The sequence below is a fragment of the Anser anser genome, assembly GCF_964211835.1.
Source record: "Anser anser genome assembly, chromosome: 13".
Lineage (NCBI taxonomy): Eukaryota > Metazoa > Chordata > Aves > Anseriformes > Anatidae > Anser > Anser anser.
The window spans coordinates 3,273,935-3,292,908 of NC_139734.1; the positions used below are offsets into that span (position 1 = coordinate 3,273,935).

The following is an 18,974-nucleotide window of genomic DNA, read 5'->3' on the forward strand; positions in this document are numbered from 1 at the left end:
TGTACTCTCTCACATGATTGTAGGCAAATCACTAGGTCTCTGTGTGTCTCATTATGTCTTCTGTAAAACAGCAGTAACAGTTTTATAGCCCATTCTTTAAGGAAAGCAAGCTGTGAAGGTCTCAAGACACTAAAACAATAGGAACAAGGGAAGTTCATCAGATCTGTACATCTTCCTTTCCATTGTGGCTAAAAAAAAAATCTCCCTCCAACTGTCTATTTGTCTTTTAACACTATACCTATCACAATAATCTTCCTGTGCCTTTGTAATAGCTCCTTTAATATCTCAGTGATAATTTTGCCTGGACATGCTCCTAAATCTGGAACCAGCTCTGACTCCCCAACCCTCTGCACACTCTTTATACTCACAACTCGTTATACTTCCTTTTCCTGACTAAATTAGAAGAAGGCATCTTTTCTCTCTCTCTGTAAAATTATAGTTCTTTGTTAACAGATGCTCTTATGGTTAAATGCAAAACACAAACACCTGCTCAGAACATCCATAGTCGGTCCTGTTGCAGTTACATTGATTGCTAGACCCTGTGAGCTGCTGCATGTCTCGTCTTAGTGAAAACAAGCTCTGGGGTTTGAGTTTTACAGACTCCTCCACAAATCCACAGCAAGGTTTCAGTTTTCCTGCAAAGACTATGCAGAGAAACAGACTTGTAAAGCTGTTTCTACTCTTGGTGATTTTGGCTTCTTTGCTACCTATGGCTTCTTTGCTATCAAAGACAAAAAACTGGTGTTTTAATTCTTTAATTCCATAAAACTTTTGCAGTTCAATTTGCGCACAAATGTTTTATCATTTTGCTGTGAAGTTTCTTCACTGTGTTCCTAAAAGCTTCTCTTTAAAACTCTAATCTGATGCCAGTAAATAATGCTTAGTTAGACTATTATTTGCCTTGTCTATCACGTTGAAAATAGTCACATTGTTTCCTTGTTAATCAGCATTTTCTAATCAAATTGTTTACTTCAGAAATAGAAGCAGTTGAACAGAGTTTATGCTAACCTTTCCAGGATCCCACTCTTGGGTTTTTGTTTGAAGCTGTAGAAGTTCATATGTTGTCCCCAAAGCTTCTATCTCTGGTTTTGGGAACCCAGGTAGTACATTGTGCAACTGGAAACCGAACAGCTCTAGCCAACTTCCAATGTCTACAAAATAAATGAATAAATAAATAAATAAATAAAGATTCAGGCAATGAGACATGTAAGTCCTAGAAAAAGTGAGTGTAGTCTACAGAAATTCAAGCTATGCAGAAATAATGATTTCACATCAATTTATGTTTTTAGTACTGGTTATAGCATTTATTTCAGAAAACAAATTATCCGATTACAAAGCATAGCAATACTCTAATCGATTGTGTACCCACTTTCTACTTATAATGGAAAAAAAAATAGAATTATGCTGCCTCCATTCTTCCCCTAATTTTAGCATCTAGAGAAGAAGCAGATGCAGCTATTAATTATTTTAGTGATTACTAAAAGACTATAAAAACAGACGAAGCTCTGTAAGTTGTTAGCTACCAAAGAAATAACTTTAATATATCTAAGACTAGAGCCAAATACTAACTTTGGATGTATATAAAGGACTTCTGGAGTATTAAATCCATATCAGAATCTGACCAAAACCTGTATTTTTGTAAGAAATGTGTTACTTTTACCTGTTGTATACTTAGCGACATCTTGGATCCTGCCAACTGGGTAGTTATTTTCAAATGAGTAGAGATTAAATGGTTGTGGGACAGCATTCAGGTGTTTCCATATGTGATGGTTTGGAGTTGTCCACCGACCAGCAATGACATCATAGTCCCGCTGGCCCAGATGAACCAATTTAGTGAGAGAATCATAGAGCCCTCCATGAAAACCAATGATAACCTGGAAATCTGGATTAGTGTCCTGGTAGATCTCTCCATATGGCGTGTACAGAATTTCTTTTATAACTTGGCCCCGACTGCTAAACACTGCTAGAGGTGTTCCAGTGTTATCACAAGCAACGTAATATTCTTCCCCACTGCTTAATTCCATTGCAATGAGATGACCTTGAAGATCATAATATAGGGATGTTATTTCTGAGCTAGTATGATTGTACAAGTGAGTAACTCTTATTGGGTTGGAGAGATCAGCATAAAAGAACTGTAGGTGTTGTCCCAGGCTTGATTTGCTTGCAACTCGTCTTCCAAGACCATCATAGCAGTATTGCACAGTCCAGCCAGACACTTTGTTGTATGCTTTGTTCAACAGACCATTAGAGTTGTACTCAAAGATCTCATTGCCTCTTTGCCTGAGAAAACCATCTTCATCCATTTTATATTGAATTTCTCCAAGTCTGGTAATGCGATCTCTAAGATCGTATCTCAGAGGAGTGAGGCGTGCGCTGTTTCCATGGCTCAGCAAGTTGATGTTGCCGTTAAGGTCATAGCTGTAGCGCCACTGGGTTTTATCATTCACAGACACAGTCTGAAGTTGACCATCAGCATCATACTCGTAAAAATATCTTGTTATATTGGCATCCACACCTACGCGTATATCGCAGATCACCATACGACCCATATTATCATACTGAATGGTCATCCAGTAGGCAATAGACTTGAGAATTTCATACTGTACTTCGATCACCTGACCGTTGGCACTAAAAATTTTGGTATGCTTCATCACAGTGGTGGTTATAACTTGGTTTAAATCATAATTAATCACACTGAATTTCCCAAATTGTTCTGTCCTGCCAGAGACATCAACATAACGGTACAGATCAATGGGCAGAGGCGTCTCGTTTATCATGGCCTGCATACTCGTGACACGGAAATTGTTGTAGCTGTAGTCAAATCTGGCATTTACAAGCCCTTCTTCACTAAACCTGAAGATCTGGCGACTGATAAGTGGACCTGTCCACAAGAAACAGAGGAAAGAGGAAAAGCAAGAAAAGAAATGAATTATGTCCATAGTACACTTTACAGAACTAGCACAGAGAAGCTATGAACTCAAATATACCCTTCTCTTATTGCTACTTGACCATCTCAGACAGTACATTAACTAAGAGTATGTTAGATTATTCTCTCACAAACCTTTATTAATGTTTGCTCTACAAAATATTTGTATTTTATTAACATTTGTTTAAATGAATGCTATTTTATTCATAATTATAATTCCTTTTTACTTACAAGATAATTCTAAACTGAATTTATTTTACATGGTGATTTCCTTCCTCATATAAATAGTCCTTTTGAATTTATGTTACATTATGGTATAAACAGGGAAACTTGCAAACACAAACAATAAACCAACTTGATTTAGTATTTAGCAAATATCCACACAGTGGAATAAAAACAATCAAACATTGTAAGCGCTATTCCAAACCAAGCAATAAAAAGAAAACTGTATTTCAAATGGGACAGCTATATATGCCTGTGGACACAGACATAGACATATACACACATTTTTTTTCTATTGAAAAATAAAAAATAAGATCTTGTAGACATAAAAATAATGGAATTTCATGCCAGGTAAATGCAGGATCAGGACCAAAAACTTTAGCAAAGTAGTTACAGTTACACAAACCTGTTTGCCTGTATCTGATGGTACAGATGAACCCATCATGCATTAAGTGTATGGTTTTAATAACCCCAGAAGATTCCTCATAGGTAAATGTGACTTGAGTAGTATCATAAAGGATCTCGGAAAGCCGGGACTGCTTGGTGTACTTGTAAAGGACTCTGCGACCTGTCCCGGGATACAACGTTTGCAGGAGCTGTCCATCTCTGGTGATATCCTGGATGAAAGCCGCGGTGCTGTCCGGCGGGGTGTAGATGTTGCGGTAGTACCCAACAGACAGCATGGTCTGCAAGGCATGGCGCACCATGCTGGGCATGGTGACCGAGAGCAGGTAGTCTGACTGGTCGTACTCGAAGATGTAGCGGCGCTGGCTGTGCAACAGGAGCATCACGGACTGCAATCAAACAGGAAGGGCAGTGTAAGTGGCTGATCAAGCAAATTATTATTCATTCATCTGGTGAGTACCTGAAGATTAAGGAAATGCTGAAACAACCATCCTCTCTTGTAGGTTGCTCTTACTGTCTGTGTAGCTCTGGGTAAAGCTTTCAACTTCAGCAGACCTGGTCAGCAAGGTGGCATAAAGCAGAAGGAGAATGATAATAAGGCTAGAGGTAAGGACCCCCAAACTGGAAGGCAGATGTGGCTCTCAGTGCCATTTCAGCCTCATGCTGACTTGCCATGTTGCTTTGAAATATTTAGGTCATCCTCCCAGGAAGCTAAAACAGAGGGAACCTCTTCTTCAATCACAGGTAGAGCATCTGTACCAACAGATGTTTCTACAGGAGGTGGAAAGGCGAACCGTTCAGTGGTGTGTACATGGTGTTTAGCTTTTATTGGTATTCTGCATGGCTCTAGCACAGACCTACCCCTTCTTCTGTATGTCTTCTATGAAATGTACACCACCCCAGAGGCCCCAGTATCCCTGTGCTTACAGAAGGATGAAAATGGTCTGCAGGTTTTTTGGTGTGACTACTTCTCTCTCTGTTTTTGAATGTTTAAAAAGAATAAAATTTCTACACAGGTACTTGATATTTTGCCCTGGGTTGGTTAATTGTGGCTGGTCAATGAAATATGTTTTTCTTTCCTTTTTTTTTTTTTTTTTTTTTTTTTGCAGATGAGTATGCAAGCATGGCAGACATTTTTCTTTGCAAATGTTTCTGTTTGGTTTCTGTAAACCTCTCCACCAGTCCCGTGCAAGGTCACAGCATGCAGCATACAACCCTGCTGGTGAACAGTCACTGTTGAAACAAGCATAATGAAAGCACAGAGTGAAAATGTATGGGAGAGCTTTGTGGCCTTCCTGCATCCCTGGTGAGTGGCCTGGATGTTTCAGAGCGCTGTGCATCCTTGCCCCAGTGCCTGAGCTCAATTGGAGAGTACATCCTGAGGAGTTCTGAGCTCACGGCCCTGTAAGCAAATTTGTTGGGCTTTTCTAAACTGAGACACCATGCAAAACAAAGTTTTACAAGGAATGTGTGATTGTGCTTTTTCTTAGAGCATTGGGAAAAGAAATCAGGAAAAAGGCTTTTTTTTAAATTTTATTTTTATTTTTTCCTTTTGCCTCCAAACTCCTCAGCGGGAAGAAAATATCGAGTGCTCAGCCCTGTGATGTGTTAAGCAACTTTGTTTGTAAGGCACTGTGCTCTGACAAATAACCAGAATGCTCATTCAGAGGAGAGAAGACAGGCTAAGCCCGGACCAGCCTCTCTTGCCCCCTGACCTGTAATGTGCGTGCCCTCCTGCCCTCCTGCCCTTGCTGATGGGCACCCGCCACCTGCACTCCAGCCCAGGAGCCCCAACACATCCCAATGTGTGCCAACAGACCTAGACACCAGGCTTTTTCCTGATCGCTTTACTGCTGGTCTGCCAAGCACTTCTAACACACACGGAGTTTATTTTAGCTTCACCTTCAGTCTACAGTCCCCAGCCTGCAGTAAACCACAGGCTGAACTCTCTCCTAGCACTGATGTGACACTGCTCTCTATATACTGCTCCCGGGCCTATTTTTAAACTGTCTGCCATTGAGAGAGTATAAATAACAAGATCAGAAACATCTCTAATATAATTTTAGTGCCCCTGTGTGCCATTTTACAGCACTTTGTGGCTTTTCCACTTTTGTCCAGGATAGTAAAAGCCTAGACAGTAGAAGGGTTGGAGACTTACTGTCCTATCTAGCCTACTAGGGACACTATAGAGAGAAAACAAAATTAATTCCCTATTCATCCTAATAATATTACAATAGGTTTTTGCACTATCTGCACAAATTGGATCCTAATCGTTTTAAAGGATTTCAGACGGGAGCTGGTAAAACATCCAAAGAGCTGTCATGTTATAAGAGCAGCCAAAGCCTGGTCAGCCACGTAATGACTGAGGTGACAACATCAAAGCCAGTGGCAAGAACTGGGGGCTCTGCTGGAAACAGGCAAGTGCTGGGCACGGCCACTAGATGTCATTTCTGTCCAACACACACACACAGCTGCTCAGCGAGTTTGTCTGGAGGTAGACAGCGGGATTTGAGATGTAAACTGGAAGTATTCAGGTTTTATAATACCATCAGCTAATTGAGGAGAGCGACCAAATCAAGAGAAGCCCAGTGTCATCAGTGAGAATTAATTCCAGTACTACCATCACAGGGCTCTTGAAAACTTACTGGGACTAACCCTGGAAGGAGGAGAGCTTTTAGAAGACATACAATTAACTCATCAAGTGGTAATAAATGGAAAAGTAAATAACTAGGAGTTGGAAGTGAACTATATAATTGATTTTTTGATAAAAGGAATTATTGGGTCTTATGAGGTTTCAGACAACATTTAGCAATCATTACATAATTAACACAACGAGCTATTGACTTTAATGGGCCACAAAATGATATCTCAATGTCTAATTTTGACAGTGAATTCATCTTTCTTTGGCACAAGTAACAAATTGTGAGGAAAGCACATTAAATAGCTGGGAGATTATGTCCACGGTGTGTATGGCTTTCAATAATTTAGTGACAAATTACAGTATAAATCAAGCCTGACGCTACCTGAGTCAGTAGGCTTTTGTCATTTGCTCCTACAAGATCAGGATTTGTCCACTTGTGCAGAATTCCAGAATGACAGGTTTAAATCATATGGCTTTATTTATAAGCTCATCATAAGCTATGAGCAAGCAAAGTGTTTGGAAAGATAAAATGCATGCATCTTTCCAAAATTACGGTCCATTAGGCCCAAAGAAAAAATAAAAGATTCCAAAAGGCACGTTGCCCAAATATTTGAAAGCTGTACTAAATGCCTGTTTACTTGCAATTTGAAGAAGAGCATACAGATAAAAGGAGCCCTGACAAATTTATCTGAACCAAACTTCTGAAGCTTCCAGGGTTTGCCAATCTTGTTAACAAGTGCAAGAACCATACTGCATGCAGACAAGGAAGGAATCACATTTTTATGGATCTTTTTTTTTTTTTTTCTCTGGGTTAGATTTAAGTTGTTTTGAGGATCAGGCTTACAAACATTCAAAATAAGTATAGCAAAGTTTATCTTAAAAGTACACATTTGGAACTTTAAAATATATAACTAACTTCAAAGTCACTGGATTTCTTGTGTGTAACACCCCCTATCAGTTTTACCTCACCTGCCCCCTCCTATCCTTTCCCTGTGGTTAACAGGTGCAGAAAAATGTTCTGCAAACTCAGGGTATAATGGATAGTCACAGATGTTGCTATTTAAAAAAAAAAAAAAGTTTTGAAGGACACTGTTTGAATATAATTTCACGCTGAGTTCTGGAAGCTTTAAAAATACAGGTTGGCTTTTTGGATTTGAGAGACGAAATAACAAATGAGATGCTTGTACAGACAAATGAGATGCTGTTCCTGAGACACAGCATTTATGCCGTCATTTCATGACCACACACATGAATGAAAATTAGAATACTCAGGTAATTTAGACATGAAGTCACTATAAAAGCAGGGCAATAACTCATTTCATATTACTTTATGGTTTTTCCCCCAAATGGGCATCATACATACTAAAGTAATCTGTCTCCTCAAAGTATCAGTCCATTTTTTACAGCACAGCACTAAACAGGTGCTAGCTTGCACTCACTGGTGCATAATTTTCGCTTAAAAGTGTGTTTTTGGGGATGAAACAGTTCCATTTTGATGACTTATTTCTTTGACTACTTTATACAGAATGGCAAAATGTTTTTCAGTAGTTGGGAGTGTCCTTTGTTCACTTGCACTTGGAGTGAGACAAAGAAGTCATTTTACCTACCGATTAAACAGATCCGAGCTGCTAATAACTTTCTTCAGAATTAAATTATGACAGGTTTGAAGTGATGACTATAGGTCTAAGCACCTCCAGACACATTTTTCTCTGGTTATTGTAATTGCATGCATTTTCTATAAATCTTATATACTATTGCACAAGATAGCATCATAACATAGCTCACAATATAGTATCTCTTAGTAATTGCATGAAGAACAAATATTCTTGCCTTGGTAAAATGATCCACTTCTAAAATGACTTACCTTTTCTAAATACGTGTAACTCCATATTTTGCCATCTGCCCATGTTCTGGAAATTATGTTCCCACTTGGATCATACTCCATTTTCTCAGTCCAGGTTCCTCTTTGGATATAGGTCACTAATCCAGAGTGTGAATAAGTGATATTGACCTCATTGTATTTGCTGATGGGCGACCACAAAACTGGGCGGCCTGTCTGGTCATACATAATCCGAAGAGTGAATTTTCGATGATCATCATAAATCTTTCCTGTTCTGGTTACATGGTCGAAATCAATGGAGAGCAGATTTCTATTGTGGGCCTAAACACAAAGATACAGGAAGGTAAGAAGACAACGTACCTTAATTACATATGACAGAAACATTTCTGTGTCAGTTCTAATCAAGATGTGCAATGGCTTAACAGTAGGATTGAGAATTTAGGGCATACTAAAGGCAGAAAAATAGAAAAACATTCAGATGAGAAACAGGACCAAGAAACAAAATGCTGTCTGCGTTCAGTGTTACATCATATAGCTGGACACTCTCTATGTCCACACACTAAACTTTCATCGCCACTCCTCTTTTCCTAAGCTTTTCTTCTTTTTTCTCAAAATTCATCTATAGACAGACTTTGATTCCAGCCAAGGACATGTAGTTAAACCCCAAAATTACCAAAATTAATCCTAACTCACCTTCTCTCTCTTAAGCTCCATTAATATCAATAGGTCAGCTGCTGCTGTGGGATAGCCCACGCTAGGTCGCATACTGATGCCGAAGAGCGAAGAGCTGTGCTTGCAGCTCCCAAAAACCCTACTCACCAGTGTCCTCACACTTCTTCCCAAAAGCAGCCTACTCCCAGAGCTTGTGAAAGGCAGTGGCAGAAGTGCCTGCTGCCAGCTGTACTCCTTGCTGCAGCTCTCGGAGCACATTTGGGACCTGCAACATTTGCTAACGTTATTGTGTCCTTTGGCAGGGGAACAGGCTGACTGCTTCGACCTGCTAGTGCTTGTGGTCCAAAATTCTCGATTAGAAATGAAGCTCAAAGCTGAGCCATACTTCTGAAGACAAAATACGTTTATCCAGTGCTTTCATCATTCAGTCACTGGGCAGTCACTCTTAAACTCCATTTAAATCCAAGTTATAATTTAGAAAACCATATAACATTGTTCACTGACTTGTCATTTTCAGATCAATGCCCAATGTGCTCATTGTATTAATGGACTGCATTTTATCTAATCACTTGTATTAGTCTATTCCAATTAATACATTCCTTACAGCAGAGATGATGTTAGTTCAGGTGTTAGCACTGCACAGCACAGCGCTTGCTCCTTCCTGAGACCTGGAGGCATAGCAGTAAAGTAAATGGTTAAGAATACCTGTTTAATAATTCAAGCTGTGATCATATGGTGGTTGTGAGTAGAAAGAACTTTATTTTTCTTTCCTCTTTCTGTTTTTAGATACAAAATAATTTAAAAATCTAGAAGAAGCAGGTGTTCTTTCTTCAACTACCATTCCTGTGGTTTTATATACATACATGTCTAACTCTAATACTGTTCATTTACAATAGCTGTAAAATACCTATATACCCCTGTAGACTGCTGTAACTATTACAATTTATGCTCTAATGATAGCTAAGGAGCCCAAGTAAAATGTGATGTTCAGCTCAACTATATTTGCTTGTATATATGTTTATGATAATATATTTCTTTGCAAACTTATTGCAATTTCTGAAAAAAAAAAAACAACACAACAAACCATCAGCCCTCTTGGTGGTAAAATAACTGAGAAGCAAGCAGAAGATATACTCTGGCTCATATTCATTTACTGTCTATGTACATATTTAATGTTCTTATTGCTATTATTATTATTGCCATAGTATGCAGCTAGGAGAAAGGAAAGTCTTGAATACAAATTGCTTGCAATCTAATTTTCAGGAATGATATAACAAATATGAACGAAAATCACACAGAGGCAGAATTAGCAGTAAAGAGGATAGCAGCAGTATTTAAAGGCTCACGCAGTTAAAATAAGGTTTTTGGGGACACCATTACTTCCTTTATATTCCATATTTTATGTCTCATTTGTTTACTTTCTTATATTAGATTTAAGTTCAATTTAACACCCTTCTTAAGGCAAGATGCAATGACACATGGGTAGCAGGCTGCATTTCAATGCTGTCATTGAAATGCTGATTTCAAATTCCAGTGGCTTCCTAGAGATGGCTCCTCCAATGTACATGCAAGTCAGTAAGGAGCCCCTGTGACAGACTGGAGCTCATGTGCTCAGTTACAAGCCAGTAAAAACTGGTTCTGAAAGCAATATTGGGTTAAAATTTCAGCTGACAAAAATAGGGAGAAAATTCAGCTGAATTCAATAATAATGTTAGTAGTTCATAAAAAGATATATCTATTATTTATTTTTAAACATCCTTTGGCTCTACTTCCATTGATTTTATGGCCAGAAATTTTGAAGATGTAAATAAACACATAAATGTGCACTTCTCTTGACTTTCATTCTCAAACGTAAACTGTCTAAAATGTGAAATCAGATGAGCTGATTGTGTATTTCCCTGTCTGTGTTTTCACTTGAGTCAACGTAAACTGATACATAGTGGCTGAGGATTTGACCCTATCATTAGAACTTGCTGCAAGGCTGGTAAATAAAGGGAGATAATTTACTAAATATGATAATAAATAAAGCTGTCAAAGCCTATATCTACAGGACTTCTGACTTGAATTGAGGCCAATGAGTTACTTCCATTTTTGTTATTAAAAAAAAAAAAAAGGTAAAAACAAGACTGGCCAAGCATTCAAGCTTTCAATTTTGTAGATACTCAGTTATAAAACCTGGATGGCATCCAACACCAAGTTCCTCTAAGTTATGCAAAAGACAGGAGGGAGCAGAGCTGAATTCCAATCAGTATATTACTATGCATCATGCTCATTGATTTTAACAACAGCTTTGCTTCTTTTTTAGAAGTCAATTAAAATAGCAGTTCAATTGATAAAAAAGAAGTCTTGCTAGATTAAGATTGATGTTAAAATGCCTGATTGTACACAGATTTATTATTAATATAAAATGCATACATGCCTACAGACTGTTTTATATACTTTCAGAAAGCGCCAGGGCTGGCAGTTCTGCACTTCAAGGAAAACTCTGATTAATTCCTGTTTCCCACATTGATTTAGATACTGAGATAAAGTTAGATGTCTTTTCTAGCATTTCCGTTAACTTACTCATTTCTGTTCGATTTAAAGAGTAGGGAATTCACACCATGCAAAATTTCAACTCTTTAAAACACAACATTTACAGCGTTATTCAGAACATGCTACCAGTGGCTTCTATCCAAAAATTTTAGACATTTTATACTAATACAGTGACATGACTTTAAAATGGTTGTTAATTGCAATTAAGAATTAAAAATGTTAGGAACTGGCAGAGAAAGAAAAGCTTTCATCTTTTCAACTAGGTCATCCTTCATCTCATCCCCAGTTACCTGCCTTCTAATTTATACCTCTTAGCATTCAAAGCCATTTTATTTCAGTGACGGTATCAGGACTGATCTTTAAGCGACATCTTTAAACTAGATTTCTATTTTTTTCCCCAGAAAACTCTTCCATTGTGCTTTTTTTTCCTTTTTTTTTTTTTTTTTTTTTTTTCCCCTTTAACTAAGGGCTCCTAAAAGTCTGCTCATTTCCACTGAGAACTGGTCCAATCCCCGGAGCTTTCCTTTACATACATTTTCAAAGTTCAGCATAATTCTTTTTGCCCTACATTGCAAGCTTTCTAACACACGTCCTATTGGGCCAATCATGGCATATTAAGTGCTTAACAATTTTATTTCTAAAATATAACTCGCTAGAAGTTTTCAGAAGGTATCAGCAGAACCTTATCCAGGATAAGGGCTGCTATCGACGCTACATTTTTTTTTCCAGCAGTACTCAAGGATTCGTCAACAGCAAGCATTAAATCCCCTTCGCTATTGGCTTACTAATTCAAACAGAGAATAAGATGGTATTTTTGCTCCTGATGCCCTGCATAGTTATTTTAATAACCAAGTCACCAAGGAAAGACGGTGTCTCTGGGTACATCCTGCTGCTCCTTTGTCTTCCTCCCCAGCTAGACTGCCACAGCTCCTTACACCTCCACCAGCTCCCCACTCCATTAGCATCCCATGCAAACATCTCATTCCTAAAGCTGAACTCCAGGACCCACATATCTCACCTATCCTCCAAGGTCCTTTTTATTGGCAACAGCAGCCTCAAAAGTCCATTTCTCCCTTTCTCTTGTGCTTATTTGCATGGTGTATCCCATGCACAGAATACTTCTCCTCCTTTCCACTATGAAATCCTCACATAATGTTATCCCACCAGGTTCCCTCCATCTTTTGTCCAGGGGATTTGAAAACACTGTAATGTGGGCAAGCTGACGTCCTTCTGGGTAGGCAGGTACACTCCATAAAGCTCCTTTGATCGTGGTAGGCATGAAGGTTGGTTTCTTTCTGGTAGGTACCAAAAGAAACTTACAATTTACAGAAATAACGATGCAATGATCAACTCCTGTGATCTAGTGGATACCTTTGGAAGGACAGAGAATATAGGACAAAGGCACACCAAAGTCATTCCTACACTGCATACCCTCGCTGGATGGAAGGTGAAGGGGGAGGAGGAGGAGTACACAAGTGCTTTTATGCACCAGCAGACTGACCCAGAGGCAGGTCAATCAGCAGAGCTCTGCATAGCTTCAGGTTTGCAATATTTCACTGAACATTTTAAGCCTTCAGACAGAGTCCATCTAATCCTGACCAATTTGTGCATTTCCTCCCCAGGAAATTTTTTTTTTTTGGCAGGCAATATTAAGGATCGTGCAGAAGCAAGTGAAAATGAGTTAAAAGATCTGGCAATCAATTTCAACAACAGAAAATATAAACTGCATAACAGGAAAACTGCAGGATGAAGTACTTTAAAATGTAACTGTGATGAACCACTTGGCCCTGGCAAGGTAAGCAGAATAGATGACTGACTACGACCTTTCCGTTTAAGACTTTTATTCGGCAAGACCCTTAAAAAAGTATGCACCGTACAGTTACTTAACCATAAAATCATACAGAAGTCAATCGATTAGGTAAAGTGAACCATGGAGGTCACAGCTTGAATCCTGCCATTTTAACAGCACATCTTTGCCATTGTAATAAGTTCAGCAACCTCTCTGGACAGGGCTAAATGTGTGTGAACTAGGATAGAAAGGAGGCAGTCAGAGGATGGGAAAGAAAAAACCCACAGAGCTTTTTTGCACTTGCAAGATCCTCGTAAAGTAATTGTGACTGCCAAGTCTGAAAGATGTCCTTTCAAATGGTTTCTTTACACACGGTAATCAGTCTGGCCATATCATCCAAGCCTTGGGTTTCTGATTGATAAGCACAGTTGAAAACCAAACTGACACACTTTTAAAATAAAAAATACATGAGATATGATAACCAAAAAGAAATCCAGAGATTTAAATAACTATCTCTGTATTTTCAGAGCTAACAGATGTACCTTCAGAGATAATACTTATCCAGACCTGCTGTAGTTAATAATGCAATATTTTAAAGGCCAAAATTCGCATCTGTACTACTGGTACAGACATTTTATGGAGTATTCATGTGAAAAACAGAATGGATTTCATAAAAAACTGTTCTGCAAGGTAGCAGTCTCTTTGAGCCTTAGTGTTACCTAAATGCTGAATGTTGACCATCTGTCATTGTAATCTGTGAGTTCTCCTGAAAATAAATATACACTACGTATGCACTGTTAAAATCATTCTTATTAGAGCCATACGGTAACCCAGCCAGAGGGTGTGAGGGTGTCTGAACATATGCGGTGCAGGGCAGAATCCACAGCCTGTCTGGATACATGCAGAGGCTCTAAAATACCATGGCTTGCAGGAGATGCCCTGGCCCAACACCCAAGGTGTGCCCCAAGAGATCCTCTGCACTGGGCAGAGGCTGGCACCTGTTATTTCCCCCAGCACAAAGAGGGTAGTTAGATCTGAGAGGCAGAATCTGGTTCCAAGTCTGCCGCTGTGCTGCAGTAACTACACATTGTCCTTTGCTCACAGCTTCTTCCTAAGACATAATTAAGTTCTTAGTTGAAAAAGAAGAGGAAGAAAAAAAGCAATTATGTCTTGAGGTCAAGTCTAACAACCAAAATCAAACAGAGATCAAACATCCTGTCAAGCGTTGGAGGAGTTTGGTTTTGAAATTCATGGCTGGGGCCCACCATTGATACAAACTTTCCATCGCACTTCTTACAAAGTAGAACTTTTCAACCCAATTTTAGTTCAATGGCTTTCAAAGAGAACACTGCACTTTACACAAGAGGAAGCCTTACCCTTAGCCTTCTCTCAAACGTGGAGATATTGCCTTTGGTCTGCTCCCTCCTTTGCCTCCATTCAATGAGGTTTGAGTTATGCTCTCCAGGAAGGGAGATATTGCACTTCCCCAGAGTGGGGCTGACGACTCCTGCTAGGATATGAGGCTCCGTGTTAAGTGTGATTTCCATTCCGCTGGCAAAGGTGACTCTCAGAGACCCATCTGGGCTGACCCGGTAGATATTCTGCGTGTTATCTGTCAGAAAAACAACAACCCGAAACAGGGAACAGAAAATTTCAGATTTCCAGCTTTATGAAACAAACGTCAGGTGCAATGTCAAGCCTTGTTTGCCCCGAGTATACAGATCACTGACCAAACACCAACAGCGGTGTGATTTTTGGAACCTGGAGGTCTTCACGTGTCTTAAGAGCTTTTTATTACATCTGTCCTGATGATTTCCATTGTGAAAGTTCCCTGCAGGAGGAATGAAGAGTTTTTGCTTTTAGCCTAACAGTACATAAACTCACGGGCTGGGTTTTGATCACCGATATTCTGATGATTTTAACATGTTAGGATCTGTTAACAGAATAGCTCACTGCTTGAATGAACGTAAGGGGTATCTTGAGATCAAACAGGAAAGCTGTTTTCAAAATGTCTTAAGATGATGGCCAGGCTGCTGTTCTGCCCCTTTTCCCTGTATCACTGTACTAAAACCTTCTCCCATTCCCTGTTAGCAGCAAGACCCTGAGGCAGAGGCTCAGTGACAGCCAGCCACGAGCCCGTGGGCTGGTGTGAGAGACCCTCTGGGAGAGACCCAGTCGTTGGCAGAAAATTGAATGGCCCAGCAAGGGTGGCACAGCAGGCAGCTCCAGAGGCTCAGCACTGTGCTGCAGAGGGCAGCTGGGATGACAGCTTATTCCTCCTCCAAACACGGCCAGAATCACACTGAGGGTCCACAGCAGGTCTCCAGTGAAATGATGCAAAGCCACACAGTCACCATACGCTTCCTGCCTCTTGCCTGTGCACTGTAATGCCTTCACTGCAGGCACAGCTCTGCCACACCGCCTTGCATTTGGCACAGGGAAGGGACATGCACACAGGAGGCTACTGTGGCTCAGCTGCCGGGGGGGGGGGGCACTTCTTTATGAATATGTATGTTTAGGGTTAAGGGACAAAGCCAGTCTCACCTTTAAAATGTAACTGAGCACCTACCAGCTAGCGACTTTTTTTTTGTGATGCTAAGAAAAAGCATCTTTTTCTTAGCTGTTGCACACCAGCTGAAGTAATTGGGCCAGACCTTCAGGCGCGAATATATGGACAACAGTTGGGTATGTCAGAAAGTGAAGATAATAGATATTGCATTAAAAGAGACTTTTTGACTCAGAGGTAAGGATACAATGCCTGTTGTTTATTCACGGATTGCTTCACAGTAGTTTTACAGAGATATGGAAATATGCAAAGTATATGAATTCATAAATAGGATAGGTATAATAACAACTATAGCTGTTCATTTCTTGCTCTGCTGGTGGTGTGCTAGCTCACTGTTCTGAGACACAAAGCAGTAATATCCCTTCTTTGAGAAGCTTCGTATTTAAGACAAACATAATTGGGCAGTCAGCAGATGATGCAGAGAGCAGGTGGGATCACTTGGACAAAGCCTAACAAGTGATGCTGCAATATAATATAACATAATTCTTTCCATTTATTCAGTGTTGTCTCTGCAATGCAGTAGTGAAGAGGGATGAGTGAATATCTTGTGAGTTCTTCCTATTTTTTCCTCATACAACTAAAGCTGAGAATGAAACACATTCGTGAATTGCTCCGAGTTACAAAGCAGACCTTCTCTATAACAGGCCTGCAAGAAATGCAGACCTATTTCCCAGCACCAGCTCCCAAAGCTTCTTCCCTTCTTGTTGAACAACCCACTTGCTACAGAAAAATTAACACAGAGGAAAAAAGATTGATTAAACTATGTAAACCCAAAACTTAGGGGATGAATCTGCACAATCTGAAGGAGGACACTGCGGCACTTCCATTAGGCAGAGAGCAAGTTCTTCTCAAAAGATCCAATACACCAGCAGACTGAAGCTGCCAGGGAAATACATGTGCACAGGGGTTGAGTTAAAATCTCAGTGCTGAGGCAGCCACCAGCAGACATTGGTCATGCCTTCCTCCTTCCTACGAGCACTGCCACCAGGTCACAGCACTACCAGAAAGAATGGGAGAGGGTGCATAGTGAGGGAGGAAGGCAGGCCACTTTCTTCTGTGCTGGGAACAACAAGCAGCAGCTGTCTGCTGAAACAAGAATGGTGTCCACCCGCTGCAGCTGCCTGGCTGAGGCTGAAACCCAGACAGAGGGGCAACAACCTCCCCACACAGACACCTACACCCGGACAGACCTCCTGAGGACTGAAAGAGCTGCCCAGACCCTCAGTTGCAGGGAACTCCAGAATCTGGAAGTTCCTCTAGGGCCTGAAGACAGAGGTGGGTGTCATGGGTGACAGTGTGCCCAGCTGGACAAATTTTTTAAGCAAGTTCCCATGCTGCAAGAGGAGCTCACCAGGCAGCATAGGATCCAGGAATCCAGGTGAGAGACTGATGCATGGCATCGTACTAAAAGAAGGGAGATTTACATTAGATGTTTGGAGGAAAGTCTTTACGCAGAGGGTGGTGAGGCACTGGAACACGCTGCCCAGGGAAGCTGTGGATGCCCCATCCCTGGAGGTGTTCAAGGCCAGGCTGGATGGGGCTCTGGGCAGCCTGGGCTGGTGGGAAGTGTCCCTGCCCATGGCAGGGGGTTGGAGCTGGATGGGCTTTAAGGTCCCTGCCAACCCAAACCATTCTGTGATTCTGTGAATTCATGGCGTTGGCCAAACAAAGCATTTCAGTGCTAAAACAACAGCGGAGCAGGACACTTTTTGGTCAGTATTTCTCAGAATAACAAAGCTCAGTGTATTACGGGTCGGTCCAATTCCCCTGAATACTGATGTGGGAAATAGCGCGTAAAGCATGGAGCCTTCAGTGATTTTAGTAACTGGAATCTACCAACGGGACTTTTCTAGGAGGAAAAGCATTCACTGGTGGTTTGTTCCTAAAAGGAACCCCAGGAGAAATGTAAGCAGTATCTAGCTATTTGAACTGAAGCAAGGAAGAAACAAATGAACTAATTTTAGTGTCTTTTTGTCAAACAATTAAGAATGCAATAATGTTCAGAGTTTTAAATGTAATTGTAAGGGAAGAAATAATAGAAACGCCTTAATTACCTTGTTTTAAGGTATATATTGTAGAGGTAGCTGAGAAGTTTGTGGCTGTGATCACGTTCTCTCGGTTTGAAGTATCAAGTTCCACTCTTGTCAGTTTTTCAGCATCACTGTGGAAACTGCTGACTTCCCCAGTTGGGAATGTCGCGTTGGTCAGGTGGCCATTGGAGTCGTACCTGCAGCACATGATGTTAAAGTGAGCCACAAAAATACATCACTGTTGTCTTGTATATGCTACTACAATTAAAAAAAAAAAAAAAAGAAAAGAAAAGGTGGGGGGGAAAGTATTGTCAACACGTTATGAAAAAGTCAGTAAGTAATTCAAAACCTCTGGAGCACTGTTTCTAATGTGTCTCTTCAGTTCCACAGATAAACAGTTCGTTCTTTCTGATGGTTCACAGAGAAAACAATGCAGAACAATGGTTGGTGCTTGATACTGTTCCATATTAATGCCTCCGATCTTCAAAATCTTATTGATCCAAACACATCTTTACTCATCCAAGAGAGCTCACTGATACTGCAGACGTATTTGCATGAGTAAAACCAACCCATGTTCATAAAATATAAGCCTACTTGTGCAGGTAGGAAAGCATAATTAAGTTTTCACGTTTTATTAACTGTCTCCCCTCACTCACAAAGCATTCCTCAGCTGGTGTATCAACTGGCAAAGCCCCACTGCCTCCAATGGGGAGCTCTTCCAATTCACATCAGCAAATGAGCTGGCCATGTCTTTCACTTTCATGTGCTGGCATCCTTTCTTTGGGACCCTTATTTACCCCTAATTACTCATAGAAAATCTGTATGCCACAAAAAGTATTGGTGAACAAAATCAGGAATTTTCTTTTCCACCCGATATAAAGAAAAATAGAGCAGCTGTTCTTTTCAAATGAAACACTGGAGAATGAACGTATCGAACATCTTGCATTTTTTTTTGACAAATAAATTCATTAAATGTTAAATACAATATAATCTTTCTCTCTTTCACCTCTTCCTGCTGTCATATATCACGCGATTTCCTCGCATTCCTCCCTCGTGCCACTCTGTGCCAATTGACTGGGTGCCACACCCAGTGATTAAAACTGATTCAGAGCACTACTTTTCATAGTTAGAAAACTCTGTGAATGTTGGGCAATTATATTTCATTTACTGCTTGATCAAACAGATATGACAGCTTGCTAAGTTACATGAGTCTTCTAGCATACCACAGAAAAATCCTCAAATCATGCATTTTTAAGGTGTAAATGCAGACAGTTTATTGGGATGTAGCTGTGCTTATGAGTCAGGATGCACCTCTGCTAAGGACCCACTTTTGCTGCTGGATGCTGCT

The 18,974-nt window shown here is 40.3% G+C and overlaps 1 protein-coding gene across 9 annotated transcripts in view; it reads right to left on the reverse strand.

Moving 5' to 3' along the window:
• TENM1 (teneurin transmembrane protein 1) overlaps nt 1-18,974 on the reverse strand; it is a 332,069-nt gene that overhangs the window by 7,863 nt on the left and 305,232 nt on the right. For all 9 annotated transcript variants that reach the window (XM_083797987.1, XM_083797988.1, XM_083797990.1 and 6 more), the window contains 6 exons: nt 17,651-17,823; nt 14,407-14,642; nt 8,059-8,355; nt 3,555-3,942; nt 1,661-2,881; nt 1,009-1,151 (listed from right to left, as the gene is read on the reverse strand). In XM_083797987.1, coding sequence (XP_083654113.1) covers nt 1,009-1,151; nt 1,661-2,881; nt 3,555-3,942; nt 8,059-8,355; nt 14,407-14,642; nt 17,651-17,823 — 2,458 coding nt within the window. The remainder of the gene's footprint in view (nt 1-1,008; nt 1,152-1,660; nt 2,882-3,554; nt 3,943-8,058; nt 8,356-14,406; nt 14,643-17,650; nt 17,824-18,974) is intronic.